Here is a 21,021-nt window from a genome sequence, read left to right on the forward strand (position 1 = left end):
CATACAAAAATATATATATATATATATTTCACTGGCTGAACATATCAAAGATTTTATTAATATAATCATGTTCTTTCCAATATTGTTCGATTTAAATCCTAATTCCTAAAGTTTATAATTTTTTTCTTTCTTCGTTATTATACAAATGAATACGATTAAGTTATTATATTTTAATTAATTAACATATTTACTAAATGTTTAATAATTACAAAAATTGTATTTAAAAAAAAAAAAAAAAAAAAAAAAATTATATATATATGCTTAGACTTTTATACATAGTAAATCTTATTATGATAATGTTATTATAAATCGTGATTCAATATGAGAAACTATGCTGAACAAAATGCTTATCGAACTATCATATACACACATATATATATATATATATATACATTTATATATACATACATATATATATATATATATTTATTTTTCTAAAGGTGCATAATTAAGTAGTTTCTCAATAAGATCCACATGTCCAAGCAGCATTCGGCGACAGCAATATCGTTTCAAACCCAATGCATCAAGAGCATCACTGAAACATTACGCAAACGACCGTTTTACGAGAATTATCCCACAAAGATCCATAAAATTTTGTTTTCTCTAAATTTTTTGTCCAACTTTTCTTAATTCCTGATAGATCCCTTATATCGTTTATCTTGGTCAAAAATAAAAACGAAACGAAAAAAAGGGATATTTTCCTTTTTTTTTTTATATAAATAAATATACACCGAACGGATAATTTTTAATTAAAAAATTTCACGTTTTCGTGGTTATATATCTATGAACGGATTTCTATTCTTTTTTTTTTTTTTTTTTTTTTTTTAAACGCATAAAAAACTACTATTGGACAAATGAATATAAATGAATAAAATGTATATGAATGACGATGATTAATAAAGAATTTCATGTTTTAGAGGTTATGTATGTAATTTAAATTCATACTTTTTTCTTTTTTTTTTTTTTTTTTTTACATAAGGAACGTTTAGGAAAAAATGAATATAGCGAATAAATATGTATGGATAATATATGATTAATATATAGAATTCAATATTTGAGAGGTTATGTACGTAATTAATTAATTAATTAATTTACCCTTCGGTGTACTCTGCCTGTAGTAAGCCAAGATATGCCTCCCATTTGTTTCCAATAACTTTTCCACAAGTGAAACACCTCACAGGAATGATCATGTTGATTATTAATGAATATATATATCGTAATAGAAATATTTTTTTAATCTTATGTATGCACGCACAAACGTAATTACAACGTTCACGATTACGTCAATAATACAAATTAACCCAAGGATTCGAGATAGACTGAGAAAGACTACATAATATACTTAAACGAGGCTTCTGATTGATTCGTCTTATGGTACAATCCAGTATTACCAACCTTTCAAAAATTAAAAATACAATATCGACAGATTGAATGAAAAGACGAATGAAATTTAATGTAAAAAAAAAAAAAAAACAAAAAAAAAAATCAAATTATTATTCTTTCGTCATTTTTTTATTAATAATAAATCGATCTATCGAGAAAATAATTACAATTCAATTACATTTGCATTTATACTTTGTAAAATTTTTAGACCATAGATCGTTCGCTTACGCGGCGACAACAGCGCCACACAAATTGGCGGTAAATTTGAATTGATATTTTTCTTTTCTTTAATAATTAATAAATAAAAATGAACAAAATTTCGTTCGATTATATCAATGCACGGCATAATTATATTTAATTGAAATATCGAAATCCTTTTATTTCAAACGTTTCGTTAAACATTTAAGATTATTAAAAATAATATTACTTTTTTCTCTTCCTTTTTCATACGAAACATACTTAATATTTCAAAAATAAACATCTCATAACAAACTCAAATAAACATCTTATATTTATATTTTAAATTACATTCGCAAATGAGCGTTAGTGCGTTCATGGACGTTTTCATGCTACATCGTAAGATTAGAATAATTTATAATAATATTTTAACAAACGTTTAATTTTAATGATAAACTTTTTAAAAAAATAAATCTGAAAAAATGTCTTCGATCAAATGCATACATCCTGTATACATATTTTACGTGTGAGTGTGAGGATATCCGTTAAAGGTTATTTAATAAAAAAAAGTTACATTATGTCTCGAAGGAATGATAATGAAGTAACAGAGGAATTAAATAATTCCAATAAATCGGAAGACCATGACCATGATGAATATCAATATTTGCATTTAATAGAGAAAATAATTAATACCGGAGCGAAGAAAAACGATAGAACCGGAGTCGGTACTTATTCGATTTTTGGAACGCACATGCGTTTCAATTTGCAAAATGGTATGTCTCCCTTTCTGTTTTTCTTTTTTTTTTTTCTCTTATTTTCAATAACAAATATAAAAATCAATAAACATTTAATTAGATCTCCAAATTAATGAGGCATATAAAATTTTCTTTTTTTTCCTTATATACTATATATATTATTATTTTCTTGACATTTTATTATTTCTATTATGAAAATTATCCCTACAAAAGACGATTAGCATTAATATCTATAAGATTATTGATACAGATCGTCAAACTTTATTAATAATATTTTTATTTAAATTCATTCAAAAGCATTCATGTAAGATTTCATTTCATTTATACAAAAATCATGCTAAACAGGCACCGATATTTTACTCCATTTATTATTATTATTATTAACTTATGTTGTTATAAATCAAAAATTATTTATATATACACACAGAACACAAATATATATATATATATATATATATATATATATATATATATATATTTCTCAGAACTTTTATTTTTTTGTGCGACGAATAAATAGCACGAAGGGAGAAAAAGAAGAAAAAAGAAAAAAAAAAGAGAGAGAGAGAAAAAAAAGAAAGAAAATTTTTCTAATAATTTTCTAATAATTATTGTTCGTAATAGGATCATTTCCATTGTTGACCACAAAAAGAGTTTTTTGGCGAGGTGTCGTTGAAGAATTATTATGGTTCATTAAGGGATCAACTAATGCAAAAGAATTGGCAGATAAAGGGATTCATATTTGGGATGCCAATTCTTCTCGTGATTATCTTGATTCTTGCGGTCTTACATTAAGAGAGGAAGGTGATTTAGGCCCTGTATATGGATTTCAATGGAGACATTATGGTGCTGAATATAAAAATATGCATACAAATTATAAAGGACAAGGCAAGTTTTAGTTAGACCATTTAAGTGTTCCTATAAGTATATATATAAATATATATATATATACATTATAATTAATTTTTTAACTTTTTAATGGATTTAAAAATAATTATTGTGAAAATTTAGGTATAGATCAATTGAAGGATGTCATTCAAAAGATAAAAGACTCACCGGATGATAGAAGAATAATAATGACAGCATGGAATCCAGTTGATATCCCACAAATGGCTTTACCACCTTGTCATTGTCTCGTACAATTTTATGTACAGAATGGAACGTTGTCGTGTCAACTTTATCAAAGAAGTGCTGATATGGGTCTAGGTGTACCATTCAATATAGCATCATATTCTCTATTAACTTATATGGTGGCTCACATTACAAATTTAAAGGTACATTTCATCTTATGATCATAATTGCAAAGTATATATATATATATATATATATTTTTTTTTGTATATATATATATATATACATATATATACATATATATACAATAAAAATAAATGATTTCTCTTTGATAGCCAGGTGAATTCGTGCACACAATGGGTGATTGTCATGTATATGTAAATCATATACCGGTACTTAAAGAACAAGTAAAACGTACACCGAGGCCATTTCCAATATTGAAAATAATTGGGGACGTTAAGGATATAGATGACTTTACGGTTGATAATTTTGAGCTAATCGATTACAATCCACATCCAAAAATTAATATGCAAATGGCAATATGATTTTTCTTTTTTGTCTTCTTTTCTTTTCTTTTCTTTTCCTCATTTTCTTTCTTAATCATTCCTATTAGAGACTTCAGGTACAAGTATAAAAATAAGAACTTTTTTTTCTTTTTTTTTCTTTTTTAAGAAATTTTCCTTAACAGACAGTATATTATTTTATATATACTTTTGATCTGGTGAATATAGAATAAATGTATCTTGTGCTTGTGACTTTCTTTTTCTTTCTTTTTTTTTCTTTTTAGTAAGTATTACACTTTATTATATTTCATTTTATTTTATTATTATTATTATTCTTTTTTTTTTCTTCTCTAATAAAAGTTATATTTCTAATAAACCTGTACCTTAGAAAGTATACTCTTTGATAGCATTTTATATATATATATATATATATATATATATATATATATATATACATATATATATATGTATATGTATATATAGATATTATCCATGTGCGAGTCTGTCAGCCCTCCCACCTCCCACCCCTCCCTTCCCTTGATGAATATATAATTAACAAAACTGTAATAAACAATGATAATTCTATCATGTAAGTTATATACAAATTACATGATAGAAATATAAGCACGGGTTGCAGACAAGCATATGTATATTTGTGTTATTTTATGTTTGTATTATTTACGTGTATATGTCTATGTATGTGTGCTTGTGTGTATAGATTATTATATAAGAAGACTTACTATAAGCAGTTCCCAACTCAAACAGAATAACGTGACTTGTTTATAATATTATCATAATGTAATATCTTAATCGATCTCTGTATGAAGTGATATATAAAGAAATATATATATATATATATATATATATATATATATATCCTCATATATAGAGAAATTAAAATTATTTTTATAAAAGGCAAAGAGATGTGTAGCTGAATTTTCATATAAATACATTTTTTTAAGACACGTATCACTTATTTAATAATATATATATGTATATACATATATATATATATATATATATGTGTGTGTGTGTGTGTGCAAGTCACATGTATTATCGAACATACCTCAATGCTATTAAGATTTTTTAAGACACATTTTTTTTCTGTTTTTTTTTCCCTTTTTTTTTCTTTTTTTTATTTTTGTTTCTTTTTTGTTTTTTTGTTTTTTTTTTTCTGTCCTCAAATCTGTAATGAAAAATATCAATTACTAAAAATATCCGGATAACTGATAATTTCAAACTTTCTTAATTGAATACCGAGCCGAAACTGAATATAGAGCCAATCACAAATATTATTTATTATTAAAAGATGAAATGAATTATATTTGAACATTGTTGGTTTACGACGTGATAATAATTACGGCAAATTATTATTTAAGGGGCGGTGGGTGGGGAAAAAGAAAAAAAAAAAAAAAAAAAAAAAAAAAATTAAAAAGTATATTTCTTATATATTATATATGTGTATTTAACTTCTTACAAAAATTAAAATCTTAAGGGAAACTTATTTTTCTCTCTGACATTTCTTTGTTTTCCTTTTCTTTCTTTCTTTTTCTTTTTTTTTTACCTTTCTTTAATTATTTATAGCAATTATAAAATATTAATAAAATATTAAATCTCTATGTACGTTATAAAATATATTAATTTTTATACATCATGTCATACATTTCAGAATGCGACGATTAACAAGTGTATTCTTATTTCTTTTCTTTTCTTTTTTTCTTTTTTTTCTCTTATTTTTTGTTTACCCCATGATTTAATATACACGTTCTCTATGGGGTCTCTTGTGTCCTTTTTAATATTACTTCTGTTTCAATAACAAAAAAAATAAAAAATAAAAAAAAAAAAAAAAAAAAGAAGATAAAAAAAAATAAGAAATAAAAGAGATAGAGAGAGGAGAAACGAAAAATAAAAATAAAAATGAAAATTAATAAAACAAAAGATAAAAGAAGGTAAGAAATAAAAAAAACTTCATATTAAACCAACAATTTTCAAATAGCCAAATTAAGGATAATGGCTTATTGTTAAAACATAAAAATTTCAGTTACCCGAATAAATATAGTAATTATTCATTTCGTTCATGGTTAATAAGAAAAATAAAAGTATTATTTGATAAATGAAAAGAGATTATATAACAAAGAAGTATTTTTAAAGAAAAACTAGGAATAAAGCAAGAGCGCTTTGAAAATGTGGAGGATAAGTCGCAAAAATGTTTGGAGAGAATTTTTATCTGTCAAAGGCTATGACATCTGAACATCATTAGACTGTGAAGTACTTAATTGATGTAGCTGTTGTGTTACTGCCAATGTTCCACATTCACTAACATTTATGATCACCCAGATACTATCTGGAAAAATAAAAAAAAAAAAAAAAAAAAAAAAAAAAGAAAAGAAAAAAAGAGAATAAATAGTAATCAATAAAAAATATATATATATATATATATATATTATAAATATGTCAATAAGATTAGCTATAAGATTAGTTATATGATATACATTATTATCATATGATATTATCTTTTTACCACCAAAATAAGAGCCAGCAGGTGTTATCATCCTCCATTTGCTTTGGTGAACACCCAAATCCTCGGGGCTTGTCAAAGTGACACTTATCTCTATCGTTTCTTTAGGAGCTAAGGATGGAACTGGCACTTTCATACAATCGCCCAATGGTGTACCAGCAGAATGTTGTAAGCGAACGCCATTTGGCCAAGTTTCTGTACCGCTATTTTGAATTCGCCATGACTTTTGAAACTTTGTATTAGGCGGAACAGATTCTCCATCGCCTATGGTGCTGTCGCACAATAGCGTCATACAAGGAAGTTTGAATGGTGACTCATAATCGAAGTAACTACATACCGCAGCTTGTAAATTCCTATAATGGAAATAAAATATTACATTTAACATTTAAAATATTACACATCATTATTTCAATCAGAAGGATCATATTAATTTTCTTACAAGTGATATCAAACATCTATCTTCTTATAAATATTATATTATATGTTGTGTATAAGTAACATACATAGATATATACATACATACAAAAAAAAAAAAAGAACAAACAAACAAACACATACAACTGAAAGTCGTTCTTTGAAGTTTCTTCATAATAAAAAAAAAAAAAAAAAAAAAAAAAGAAAGAAAGAAAAGAAAAGAAAAGAAAAAAAATTTGAACAGAAAAATGTAAAAGATAATTGTTGTCAAATGAGAGGAGACAGGAGGGAGGGGGGAGAGGGGATAGTTGGGGAGCTCGGGGAGGAAAAAAGAAATAAAATAAAATAAAAAAAAAAAGAAAAGAAAAGAAAAGAAAAGAAAAACAGAAACTATTGACATTGGTAAACAGAGTATTAAAAGGTTATGTCAATGTAACGTATATAAGTTTAATTCAAAAGTTAACCTATATTATTAACAGAAAAGACATATTACCAATTATTCATATCCAAGAAAAACGCAGCGGTTGCCTCATTTAATTGGCTACCAGCTAACAATCTTTGTAGCTGTTTAATTAAATCATCTTTATCCGTGGTGCCCAAACAGCTAAATTGGTGTAACAAATGTTGATCCACGTCGTTGTTCACGTTCATATCGTCTTCCCTTCTTTCGTATTAAGATCCATGCAATATAACTAACCGCGATGATGAAATGAAATCTTTTTGTTTGAAAAAAAAAAAAAAACAAACTCTTCTAAATAACGTATTCACTTATCGTCGATTTAACTACAAAATTTTAAATGTCATTCCTCGGGATTATGACGTTCCGTTGTATGTAAGTGCATGCACTCGTGGTACATTCCGTTCCAGAATTAGAAACGAATCGAGAAAGTATATCTCTCCCTTTAAGTATACATATATATATAGATACGTATGTACACATATATATATATATATGTGTGTGTGTTGTGTGCTTCTATACGCAACTATTGTACAGTCCAATGAAAGATTATTATTTTACGAGATTATACTCCAATTAAAAATCACTAAACCAATAAGCGTTATGTATTAATCGTAATTGCGAAAAAAAAAAAAAAGAAATCCACGGAATTTTCCGTACGTATTTAACACAAGAATCGCTAACGTCGAGAAAATTGTTTTTATCGACGCTAAGTCGATCTCCCCCCCCTACATCCTCATAATAACATTATCCCGTCATACGCGTATGTCTCGCGTGCTAAAAAAAAAAAAAAATGAAAAAGAAAAAAAAAGAAAAAAAAAACAGAAAGAAATTCCCTATCAATTTTCAGAAGGAGGGGGAAAAAAAACACATTCTCGTGTCTCGATATCGTTCGATGTAAATTTCAATGTTGCTAATTGTTAATTAAAATTCTTCATCTTTTTCTAATCATCATATTGCTAATAATAAATTGTTAGCGTGACATTTAAAATGAGCAGAAAAATAGAAAAGAATTACTTTTTTTAATAATAAATTACAATAATACATACATATATATATACATATATATACATATATATATATATATGTATAAAGATTAATTGTTTATATAATTATCCCGTAAGAATAAGATTTTATTATTCGCGGGTTTTGTAAATTGACGCAGAGTTTTCTACGCATGCGCGTTATTAAGCAATCGAGGTTAACGCCTGCGCGGTGACGACTTGAGTAACTCAACGCATGCGCGTTGGTAACGCAGTCGATAGGATGCGCGCGCATACGAGAGTCATACGTACCGCGGAACAATCGAAATACAAAACAAACGTCTATCGCGCGTCAACTCGCGATCACGTTCGTTCCTCGTAGAGTCTTGTCATGGTTTTAACGTTAACTTCATAGAGTTAAGAAAACGATCGTGTTTTGAAATACAATCGTATACATTAGTAAAGAATTAAATATATCCCTTAATAATTTCGCTCGTGAGGTCTTTTCGGGAGAGAACAAAAAAATCTATATATTATCTCGAAATATAGAGTGGTCGAATAAAAAAAAAAAAAAAAAAAAAAAAAAAAAAAAAAAAAAAAAAAAAAGGAAGGGAAAAAAAAATTTCTCCGAATATACGTGGAAAGGCGCGTTTGGTGTTCATGTACTTGTGTGTGTGTGTTTACGTATAACGTACGTATTGCTACGATTCAAGTCGATATACAAAATGGACATTCGCATGTAAAAAAAAGGAAGGAAAAAAAAAGAAAAAAGAAAAAAGTGATGTTATATGTCAAAGATTTTTTTTTTTGATCATTACCACATAACGCACAAGAGAGAGAGTAATGGGATTATAGTGATTTCATCGAAAATTCTATACATTTTCTATCTGATAAAGCGATTTTTAAGAGATAACAAAGAATAGAAGAAAGAAAAGAAAAAAAAAAAGGAAAATTCTAAAAAATCAATCTCGACTTTGAGACATATTTGCTTTTACTATTTTTTTTCTCCCTTCTCTCTCTCTCTCTCTCTCTCCATCTCTCTCTCTCTCTCTCTCTCTTTTTTGAAAAAAAAAGGAAGAAGATTTTCGAAAAAAAAAAAAAAAATAAAAAAGCATAATTTTCGAAGAAAAATGATAGGACCATCGTCTAACAACGGTAACGTTTCGAATCACGATACGATCGTAAATGGCCAAGGTGGTAAATCGTCGAAAAGAAAGATCTACGAGGATCTAGACGTAAATAGTTTTTGCGAGGAATTATGGCAAAATGGTAGAAAACGTTATTTGCAAGAATTAGAAACCCCGATAGAATTGATAATGTCGAACGATCTTATTTCGGACGTCGATAATAATACGTCGTTTTTTACCACAAACAATTCGACGACGATCAGTCAGGATAATAATAACGACGAACGTGCCTCATCCGTAACGCGTTTGAAAGTATTGGTTGTAGACGGTACCAATTATTCTTGGACAACGTTATCCGATTTGGAAAGTCAACGTATACAGGAACAAGTAACAGAATTGACAAACAATTGTACGACAACAATATCGTCACCGTCATCCTCGTCATCGTCATCGATGTCATCGTCGTCTTCGTCATTATCGTCGTCAATTTCATTGGAAGGACACCCTAATTCCGATATAATTTATACCGATTTACGTACGATCGACGATACACAAAATAATTATCAGCAGGTAATACGTAATGGTTTATGGGAATCCATAAATCATCACCATCATCATCACCATCATCATCATCATCAATCGTTGATCACTTTACCCGCATCGAATAATAGAATGAAATCCCAACAAAATTCTATGCAATCTTTAACGAATAATAATGATCAACAACAACAACAACAACAATATCATCAATTCGATGATCAAGAAGAGAATGGTAATCTTTCATGGTTGTTGGATTTTAAATTAGATCCTTTCATCGAAGCTGCTGCTGACGATAAAATATATAACAATGGGATAGATCTCAAGGATAATTATTACGGTAAATAAATATATATGTATATATATATATATATTTATTTATTCATTTAAAAAAATTATATATATATATATATATATGTATGTATTATTAAATTTTTATATAATATAAATAAATAATACAAATTTATTTATATAATTGTATTTAAAATATTTACAAAATTATTACAAAATACTCTTATATCAATGTGCCTGTATGTGTGTACATGTATACATGTATAAGAGTATTTTGTTATATGAATTTAGGGAAAAAAAGAAAAAAAAAAAAAAAAGAAAAGAAATTATTTTCTAATTTTTGTTTATCAGGAAATAAAAGTAAAGGAAATAATAATCATCGTGGTAATGGATCAATGATCTATACGATAGATTCCAAAAAATTGTATAACAATAATCAAGATAATTCAACGATTACTAATCAGAAATCTTCATACGTTAATTCGGACATTAATAATCATCATCAAGATTTTTCATCTACCAATAACAACAACAATAATAATAACAACAACAACAACAACAACAACAACAACAACAACAACAATAATAATAACAATACTAATAATAATAATAATAATAATAATAATAATAATAATAATTGTCCGAAAAAGCCACCGTTCACTTATACCGAATTAATCGAACATGCGCTACAAGAAAGAGGGGAACTTACCGTTTCGGCGATTTATCAATGGATTTCGTAAGTAAAAATAAAAATAAAAATAAAAAAAAAAAAAAAGATATATATATATATACATATATTTTATTTTACAATTGATTTAATTTATTAGATAAAGAAAAATTAAATTAATAGATCATCTTAGCATATCAATGTTTTAAAATTAAGAATTCAATTAAATAATTATCTTACAAAACTATAAATAATAATAATAATAATAATAATAATAATAATAATATATGAATATGATACATAATAATATAATATATGTTAGTAAAAAATTTTATATTTCTATATTATATTATTTCGAGGAAGAGTTTGAGAAAAAAATCGGGAGTTTCAATTTTCGTAAATAAAAATAAAAGAAAAAAAAGAAAAAAAAGAAAAAAGAAAGAAAGAAAGAAAAACATTTATATACATATATATATATATATATATACTTTTTTTTTAAATTACGTTTTTAAATTACAAAAAAAAAATAGAAAATTCGAGATCTATCCAAAATTGACATTCTCAATTTTACAATCCCATTTCATTATCCTTATCGTTCATCGTAATAATAACAACAACAACAGCAACAACAACAACAACAATAATAATAATAATAATAATAATAATAATAATAATAATAATAATAATAATAATAGTAACCATAATGATATGTAAATGGGACACTATAGACGATTATGCTCGTCGATTTATTTTCTCTCCGATTTGAACGGAGAAGTAATAAGAAGAGAAAAAAGGAAAAAATAAAAATAAAAAAAGGAAGGAAAAAAAAGAGAAAAAGTCTGAATTTAGGGGACGTTCGAAACAACGTCGATGAGTTCATAGAGAAAGAGAAAGAGAAAGAGAGAGAGAAATAGAGAGTCAGAGAGAGAGAGAGAGAGAGAGAGAGAGAGAGAGAGGGTTGCCGTTGACGAAGGTTCGCTGGGTTCTTAGATGGTACCCATTGGTACCACTAACCAGTTGTTGCTTTGCACATCCTGGTACGAACTCCTTTCACCCTCACCCTCGCCCACACCCACACCTTTACTCTCACCCTCGCTCTCACCCTCACCCTCACCCTCATTCCTATTCTACCTCGTGCATTGCGGCTCTAACGCGAATGCGAACACGATTTACCGTTTCTATACTTTCACCTCTTCGATCGCATAAGTTTCTTCGAGAAAATTGTGAAATAACGAAGAAATACATATATATATGTGTGTATGTGTATGTATATGTATGTATGCATGTATACATATATTGACGATTATAGTAATTTTTTTCTTTTTTTTTTATCTCTTTTGTTTTTTTTTTCTTCTTTTGTATTGGTTTTTTTTTTCTTTTTTTTTTCTTTTTTTTTTTTTTTTTTTTTTTAATAACCGATATTTTGTTCAAGCAAAGAAAATATTTGTTTTCTACGATATGATTTATTATATAATCGTTATTGTCGATGGTATTCATTTCTGAAGCGGAAAAATCTTTTTCTTTTGGTTTACTTTAAGTTTTTTTTTTTTTTTTTTTAACATTTCCTTTTTTTTTCTCTCTCTCTCTCTTTTTTTTTTTTTTTTGATTATATTTATTACATTTGTATCAGCTTTTTCTATCGATTTTCTTCTGTTTATTTATAATTATTTTTATTGTTATTATTATTATCATTATTATTATTATTATTATTATTTTTCTTCTTCTTTTCTTTTTAATCAAATTTGTTGGATATTTGGCTATTTTTTATTTCCTCTTTTTTTTTTGTTCTTTTTTTTTTTAGATATCTTTTGGATATTCTCTTTTTTGCAATTTTTATATATTTACATTTGCCATATTAATAATTTGTTATTAATTGTCATTAGAAAAATTTTATATTAGATTTATTATTAACGATTTCTATAGGTTCATTAAGAATAATTAATAATTAATAAAGGATACAAATATTATTAACAATTTTTTCTAAATTTTGTATATATTAAATTTTTTAATTAATAACGATATTAATAATAATAACAATAGTATTAACAATCGATGTAAAATTGAAATATGAAAAATGATTGTGATCCCGATAAATTGTAAGGGTTGAGGAGAAGGAGTTATGGTTGGCCGTGGGGGAGAGGGGTCGTCGGCCAAAAGTTTCTAGTTAAGCGAGGCTTGTAGTTTTACTTAGTTTAATGCGAAAAAAAAAACATCAGCTTGAAAAGGTCTCGAAAAGGTCTCGAAAAAGGATAATTCAATTTTGAAATCATTTAATAACTTTTGACCCGACCCCATGTATATTTCAAATTTTATATCGAGAATAGAGTGATAGAAAAAGGTAAATTATTTTCGCGGGATTGAGTAATTGTCGAAAATTAAAATTATTTTCGAATTTGAATAATTCAGTTGAATAAAAAAAAAAAAAAAAAGAAAAAAAAAATAAATAAATAAAAATAAAATTATAAAATATATAAAATGAGAGAAAGAGAGAGAGAGAAATTAATCATATATGTATATATATATATATATATTTTTTTTTGTTTCTCTTCATATATGTTTTTCTAATTTTATTTATTTATTTATATTATTTATTTATTTATTTACTTTATTTATTTATTTTTTTAATTTTTATTTTAGGGAACACTTTCCTTATTACAAAAGTAATGACGATCGTTGGAAAAATTCTGTGAGACATAATCTCTCGATAAATCCACATTTTCGAAAAGGATCTAAGGCCCCACATGGTGCTGGTCATTTATGGGCGATAGCCAATCGTGGTGACACCAGACCACATCAAATAATTACAACCGATCCGACAAAACCATCATCACGATCGATCATAAAGGACGTTGATTATGGCAATTCTCGGCAACATGATACTAACAACAGGTAAATAATTTATATATCCATTTGTATATATATACATACATTAAAAAAAAAATTAATACATAATAATTTATTATATAATTATTTTATATAATAAATATTACTTATGTAATAAAGTTTATATAATATATATATATATATATATAAAAAATTTGTTTACATTATATTATTCCAATCATATTTCAGTGAAATAGGTTTATTAGACGAAATAGAAGCAGCTACGGCAAGTATTACACGTCAATCTTCCGAAGAGGATACCGACGATATCGTAAATTCTACGACATTGGAACATTGTGCGGAACAAATATTAAGCGGTATCAAAAAGGAGGTCGAGGTACAATATTTGGTACCAATGATGGTTTCCAATGGTACGTGTCAGGGAACACAGCAACAAAATACAACACAAACGACTAATTTTGATTGTACCATAAAAGAAAGCGGTACGTCATGTTTGTTCATCATTCGTTTAATTATCTTTTTTTTTTTATTTGTTTATTCGATTGTTTCTTTTTTTTTTCCCCTCCTCTTCCCCCCCCCCGTTTCTGACGAATATTCATCATTCATTTTAATTTATTCCTTTGTCCTTTTATTTTAGATTTTTTAAATCCAATATCGAAGGAAGTAGTAGCCGAGGAATGTGGATTGATAAGCGAAGGTTTTCTGGTAACCGATATGGGCTCAACGGGTTTAGGTTTAAACATGGTAGAATCTGAAATAATATCGCCGGAGAATTTATTCGGGGAGGAATTAAATTTTCAATTTTACGAATTGTCATCGCCATCCCAATTGCAATCCGCTTGACACACGGACAACAACAACGAATTACACGTGATTTTGATAGACGAGTTACAAATACAGGACATTCAAGTATGCGAAAATATAACGATTACCAGCGATTGTACGACGAGTCACAGTGTAACATAAGAAGTACGCGATAATGGAAGAAAAGGAAAGAAGAAATGAAAGGAAAAATTAAGAAAAAAAAAAAATAAAAAAAAAAAAAGGAAAAAATAAGAAAAAAAAATGAAAAAGAAAAAAAGAAAAAAAGATTAATTGATTTGATAAGGGAATTATAATATAGTTTTTACGATGTCCATTACTGACATCCGCTTTACCGATACATCATTACATCCGAAATGAAAAATCTCATATCTCTTGCCTTTTAAGATCTTATATCTGGATCTTAATATACATATATATATGTATATATATATATATATATATATATATATATACACATATATATGTATATATACATCTATGTGTTAAAAATAAGAAAATATTATCATTTATATAACTACAGGATATATATTATTATTATCATCATTATCATTTTATTAGATCCTTAATGTGTGTAAAACGTTTTTTTTTCTTTTTGCTATTAGCCAAGAAAAAATATAATATTTAATATTAATAATATTTACAATTGTGGAATAATAACATTGAAAATTAATGATTTATTTATATATATATATATATATATATATATATATATATATATATATATATATATATATGTACGTGTAATTAGTTGTGTATATATATTTCGTTATTGTTTTTGCAATTTTTTTTTTTTTTAATTTTTTTAATTTACCTTATCGTTTTGTAAAAAAAATAGGTTTTCTTTCTTTTTTTTTTTCTTGTTTCTTTTTAATTTAATTTACAAAATTAATAACGTAATGTCGTTTGAAATTAATCGTAAAGCGCCATCTGCTTCCTTGTGTATATCGTTTGTCATTTATTTTTTTGTTTGTTTGTATGCTACGTGCGTGCATCGGTGTTACGTAAATTTGATTAAAAATTAATCCGCCAGAGAGCGCCTCCGTCGCAGCCATACGTGTCAGTTGTAAAAGACTGGTGGGGGCATCATGGATTTATTGTTTACAAATTATAATTCTATGTTTTGGCTGAGTTATTTATATTGCGCTTATATTTTATATAAAAACTAAATACATAATATACGAAGGTATTAAAGTTGACGACGACCTGTTTTTTTTTTTATGCAGGACTATAAAAAATGCCGGGTGATTTCGGCGAACAAATTGAGGTTAACTTTTTGAATTTTCTCTCTCTCTCTCTCTCTCTCTCTCTCTCCCCCTTTCTTTCTTGTTTATATTTTCATTATAGTAAAGTTTAAAAAGTTTAGGGAGTTCCTTTTATTTTATTCCTTTTTTTTTCCCCTTCATCTACAGGACTACGAAGTTTTAAATTTACTTGGAAAAGGTGGTTTTGCTAGTGTTTACAGAGCAAAATGTTTACGCAATGGAATGGAAGTTGCTATAAAAATGGTAAATAGTTTTCATTTGTTGGGGGATAAATTAAATAAAATTCTTTCTCAATCGAGACACTTGTCAATTTGAAATCTTTAAGAGTTATAACGTAATTTTTTATAATTTGATTTTATAGATCGACAAGAATTCAATGCAAGCTGCCGGTATGTCAAACAGAGTTTCTCAAGAAGTAGAAATACATTCTCGTTTGAAACATCCAGCTATTCTAGAAGTATATACATTCTTTGAAAATAATAACTATGTTTACATGATATTAGAATTATGTCACAATGGTGAACTTCAACGTTACTTAAAAATGCAAGAATCTAATGTATTATCTGAACAAGAAGGTAAATGTCAATTTTCTTTTCATATTATTTTATCTTAAGAGAAGAGTTTTATTCTTTAACGGAATCATTTGTCAATTTATGATGTCTTAAGACTTACAAAAAAAAAAAAAAAAGAAATTGGAACAAAATTGATGATGACAGTGCTAACATTTGAAATATTTTTTTCTTTATAATTTTCATATATATATATATATATATATGTTTATTGTTTAAGCTGGAAATATCATAGCACAGGTTGTACAAGGTCTGTTATTTCTACATTCTCATTTGATACTTCACAGAGATATATCATTGTCAAATTTATTATTAACTAAGAACATGCAAGTGGTATGTAAAAGAATATTAATAGATTTTTTTATATTCTTATGTGGTATATCTAAATATAATTAATATAATTAAAATTTTATAGAAAATTGCTGATTTTGGATTAGCGACGCAATTAAAAAGACCAGATGAAAAACATTTGACTATGTGCGGTACACCTAATTATATATCACCAGAAGTAATTTCAATAAATTCAATATATATACATATATAATATATTTATTAATGTATATAATATATGAAAAGTAAATGTATTAAATTTATTTCAAGGTTGCAACTAGATCATCGCATGGTTTGGCAGCAGATGTTTGGAGTTTAGGGTGTATGTTGTATACTCTTTTAGTAGGTAAACCTCCATTTGATACAGACGCTGTAAAGAGTACCTTGACACGAGTAGCAATGGCTGATTATGTTATGCCAACCAATTTGTCTAACAACGCTAAAGATCTTATAGATAAATTATTGAAAAAGAATCCAAAGGAAAGGATTCATTTAAGAGACGTCCCAAAGCATCCATTTATAACAAGTTTGAAAACAAATCAAACATGTAGTATAAGTGTTAGTAAAAGTTTTTATAAACCAAAAAAAAAAAAAAAGAAAAAACAAAAAGAAAAAGAAGTAAACTTAATCTTATTAATTTAAGAATAAGATATTAATAAAGAATATTTTTTTTTTTTTCTTCCTATAAATAGGGAAGACATGAGAGGATCGGTATAGATAGAGTATTATTAGGAGAAGGCATGATTGATTCTGGAGTGGGTAGAACATTATCTTCTTATAGCCAAGCTAGGATGCGTTCTCGTTCAGAGGAACGTATATGTACAACCCCCATGATATATGATGGATTTGGACCTATGATAAGTGCAAGAAGTAAAGCTCTATCTGAACCAATTACAAAAATGCATTCATTACAAAGAAAACAATTTATGGATTATATTCCAAAAACAGATTCTGTACTTTATGACATATCACCAGCTCAATCAAGCAGAATATTTTCGCAGAATGTTCAACAGAGTAATTGTGAATCGTGTCATGAAAATAGAAGACAAAAAGTGATTGAAAAACAAAAACGAAAGGAAAAAAGTAACGAACGTTTGTGTAATCCAGAAATTAACGAAGAAATTAATAAATTACAAGTATCACCATTAAATTCTGAACGATTACAACCTACAAGGCATAGAACAAAAACAGCGATACTCACTATTCTTGATAATGGTGAAGTTTGTATAGAATTTATTAAACGAAGAAATGGAATAGTATGTTTATTTTACATTAATTATAATTCTTTCTCTTTCTCTCTCTCTCTCTCTCTCTTTCTCTCTTTAAAAATGTTCAAATTAAAGGAATAATATCTTTCTTTTTTTTTTTTTTTTTTTTTTTTTTTTTCTAGGAAAAAATAAACGAAGTGTGTAGAATTTCAGGTGATGGTTTAAGAGTGATACTTTATAAACCAGTTTCATTGTTAGAAATTGGTTCGCAACCCCCACCATTACCAAGTTACGGTGCTGACAATATTTATTCATATGAAAATTTACCACCGCGTCATCATAAAAAATATATTTATGCTTCTCGTTTCGTCAAACTCGTCAGAGCTAAAACTCCAAAAGTTACGTTATACACGCAACGTGCTAAATGTTTATTCATGGAAAATGGTCCGCATCCTGATTGCGAAGTACACTTTTATAATGGTTGCAAAGTAATATCTTTATTTATTTTCGTACAAATTATTGAGATATTTTTATTCGAACTTGAAAAAAAAAAGAAAGAAAAAAAAAATTTGTTTATTTCTAACATGTAACAGGTTATACGTGTCGATGGTACTGTAAAGATTACAGAGGATAATAACACATATGTCGAAGGTGAATTTCCTACGCATTTGGATGAATTCTATGAACATTATTCGGATAGCTACAAACGTTGTTTGCTATTAGAATCCACTTTACAATCTTTGGAAACGGCAACCGGTCATTCATACTTTCCTGTAATAATTGGACGTAGGCCTTGTTCGGCCTTGAATGATGCTCCTTGTTTACAAGGGAAAGAGAACGTTTCACATACCACTAATAGTACACCTGTTGTTAGTATAATATATTTTGAATTGTCTAAAAGAAATTTAATTGATAATAATTCATTTCAAATTCTAAACTTATTTTTTTTTTTTTAGATGCCATCGTTCGATGCCATTTATTCGGCAGTATCAACGACAACATCACGTTCGAGAAAAATTAATTCTGTTTATAGTACAAATTGTGATATAGAAAAAGTAACAATACCAGGAATTGGTATTGCCATAAAATTACCATCTGGAGATATTAAAATAGATTACAAGGATGGATCCTCTTTAACTGTAAATAATTATTTACTTAAAAAAAAAAAAAAAAAATTAATGCGACTTTTTTTTTTTTTTCAATAATAATAATACTTCTTAAATGTGATTATAGGTAATAACGCAAGGTTACGGTGGTGGTATTAAGTATGAAACAAATAATGGTAAGGTCTTCAAATATAGTCAAAAGTGTCAACAAAATATGGAAGTACCATATGTGGTAAAAGAAAAATTAAGAGATGTCCCAACGATTATTAAACATCTTGTGCAACCTAAGCACAAAAATTTAAGATAATTTACAATTTTTAAGGATATATATATATATATAAAAGAAAGAGAGAGAGAGAGAGAGAAAGAGAAAGAGAGAGGAAAGAGAGTGAGTAGATATATTTTTTGTATAGTAATTTTAAGTTAGCTGAAGATTTAAAAAAACAAAAAAGAAAGGATGAGGTGGAGAGATATAAAGGGATGTCGCTATTGTTTTTTTTTTTTCTTTTTTTTTTTTTTTTTTTCTTTTTTTTTTTGTAATCTTATTAGAACTATATTTTAATTAAAACATTTAAGAAATTGTAGAATAATGTCTTTTATATATTACGTAATAAAATTATATCAAATCAATCGATGTGTATGAATGAATATCGTTGTGAACACATCGTAAAGAAAAGATGATTTCAATTTTAATGATTAATCTTTTTTTCTTTCTTACTTTTTAATTCTTCTGACGACATCTTTTTTCAACTTCACCTAAACGCGTACTAAATGTGTGTGTGTGTATATATATATATATATATTTTCCAATGCAATTCTTTTTATTTTATTTTTATTTCTGATTTTTTAATACACACACACACATATATATATATATTTTTTTTTTCGATTTCTTTATTAATTTTTTTTTTTCAAATTAATATAAAAACGAGATAAACAAAATGAAAAATAAGATTCTATACTTAGTAAAAAAAAAAAAAAAAAAAAAAAGAAAGAAAAGAAAAGAAAGAAAAAAAAGAAAATGTATCTATGATTCTTAAATAGTTTTAATGATCAATAATGATCAATATATATTGTAGATATATTTTTAATCATCGATGAAATATTTTATAGGCCAATTAAATACTTGGATCTAATTATGTATAAAATATAATCATCGATGAATTATTATTATATATATATATATATATATAAATGCAATAAATCGTTGGATGAAACATTTAAAAGATTCGTCATTAATCATTGACGAATTTTTTTTATATGTAAATGCATTAAATCATCGACGTATTAATTCCGTATAAATATATATATGTATATGAAATTTATTACTACTTATTTTTATTATAAATCGAACATTTTCGTTAATACGTAAATGCTAATAATAAGAAATATATATATACATATATATATATATATATATAATAAATAAAAATAAAATCAATATATAGATAGAAATAGCAATTAAACAATTAATGATTAAATAAAAAACATTAAATCAAATTTATTTAATTAACAATTTAACCTAAAATAAAAATATAATTTTTAATTGGGTTAGATGATAATAATAATAATAATAATAATAATAATAATAATAATAAAAATAATAATAGTAATAATATATTTCATAATTGTTAATAATTAATTCATTCAAATATTACCCAACATTATCATTCGATTAAAAGCTAATTCGATTTAAAGCTAATTTCAACTTACGCATTTGACGTATGTGACATTAGCGCCACAGGTACGGACAAAAAAAGAACTAAAACAGTAACAAGGAAATACTGTAACCTCCCACACGACCCCATTATGCAGCTCTATTATTACATCGGTATAATATATATATATGACTGTGTAGTTTATATCCATCTTATGCGTAGTAAGATTAGATGAAAATAAATAAAAATACAAAAAGAAAAGAAAAGAAGAAAAAAAAAAAATCAAAACTTTTTTCAGTGCGTTTCTTTAAGAATTTATTTTACAATTCTATTATATTT

At 26.3% G+C, this 21,021-nt stretch overlaps 5 protein-coding genes across 6 annotated transcripts; 3 read left to right on the forward strand and 2 right to left on the reverse strand.

Moving 5' to 3' along the window:
* Window positions 1-233: 233 nt before the first annotated feature.
* Window positions 234-1,376, reverse strand: LOC124432390 (DNA-directed RNA polymerases I, II, and III subunit RPABC5). Its single transcript, XM_046981330.1, has 2 exons — window positions 1,096-1,376; window positions 234-535 (listed from the first exon to the last, which is right to left on the reverse strand). Exons 1-2 carry the CDS (start codon window positions 1,188-1,190, stop codon window positions 427-429), a joined length of 204 nt encoding a protein of 67 aa, XP_046837286.1. The 5' UTR covers window positions 1,191-1,376; the 3' UTR covers window positions 234-426.
* Window positions 1,377-1,497: 121 nt separating this feature from the next.
* Window positions 1,498-3,943, forward strand: LOC124432389 (thymidylate synthase). Its single transcript, XM_046981329.1, has 4 exons — window positions 1,498-2,333; window positions 2,937-3,200; window positions 3,324-3,586; window positions 3,719-3,943. The coding sequence occupies exons 1-4, from the start codon at window positions 2,057-2,059 to the stop codon at window positions 3,926-3,928; spliced, it is 1,014 nt and encodes a 337-aa protein (XP_046837285.1). The 5' UTR covers window positions 1,498-2,056; the 3' UTR covers window positions 3,929-3,943.
* Window positions 3,944-6,093: 2,150 nt separating this feature from the next.
* LOC124432371 (protein ILRUN) lies at window positions 6,094-7,718 on the reverse strand. 2 transcript variants are annotated; one of them, XM_046981290.1, is made up of 3 exons: window positions 7,312-7,718; window positions 6,408-6,757; window positions 6,094-6,226 (listed from the first exon to the last, which is right to left on the reverse strand). In XM_046981290.1, the coding sequence occupies exons 1-3, from the start codon at window positions 7,467-7,469 to the stop codon at window positions 6,216-6,218; spliced, it is 519 nt and encodes a 172-aa protein (XP_046837246.1). In that variant the 5' UTR covers window positions 7,470-7,718; the 3' UTR covers window positions 6,094-6,215. The 2 variants fall into 2 exon arrangements, with proteins under 2 accessions (XP_046837246.1, XP_046837245.1); XM_046981289.1 differs by having other exon boundaries at window positions 6,094-6,230; window positions 7,312-7,709.
* Window positions 7,719-8,843: 1,125 nt separating this feature from the next.
* On the forward strand, window positions 8,844-14,960 carry LOC124432385 (GATA zinc finger domain-containing protein 14-like). The gene is made up of 5 exons (XM_046981325.1): window positions 8,844-10,262; window positions 10,565-10,949; window positions 13,518-13,769; window positions 13,953-14,206; window positions 14,362-14,960. The coding sequence occupies exons 1-5, from the start codon at window positions 9,389-9,391 to the stop codon at window positions 14,565-14,567; spliced, it is 1,971 nt and encodes a 656-aa protein (XP_046837281.1). The 5' UTR covers window positions 8,844-9,388; the 3' UTR covers window positions 14,568-14,960.
* A 473-nt stretch (window positions 14,961-15,433) lies between these two features.
* Window positions 15,434-20,970, forward strand: LOC124432457 (serine/threonine-protein kinase PLK4). Its single transcript, XM_046981441.1, has 12 exons — window positions 15,434-15,813; window positions 15,959-16,054; window positions 16,173-16,386; window positions 16,601-16,713; window positions 16,796-16,888; window positions 16,981-17,268; window positions 17,403-17,966; window positions 18,101-18,406; window positions 18,512-18,787; window positions 18,875-19,057; window positions 19,152-19,412; window positions 20,723-20,970. The coding sequence occupies exons 1-11, from the start codon at window positions 15,784-15,786 to the stop codon at window positions 19,329-19,331; spliced, it is 2,343 nt and encodes a 780-aa protein (XP_046837397.1). The 5' UTR covers window positions 15,434-15,783; the 3' UTR covers window positions 19,332-19,412; window positions 20,723-20,970.
* Window positions 20,971-21,021: the final 51 nt, after the last annotated feature.

Source organism: Vespa crabro, chromosome 25, assembly GCF_910589235.1.
Source record: "Vespa crabro chromosome 25, iyVesCrab1.2, whole genome shotgun sequence".
Classification (NCBI taxonomy): domain Eukaryota; kingdom Metazoa; phylum Arthropoda; class Insecta; order Hymenoptera; family Vespidae; genus Vespa; species Vespa crabro.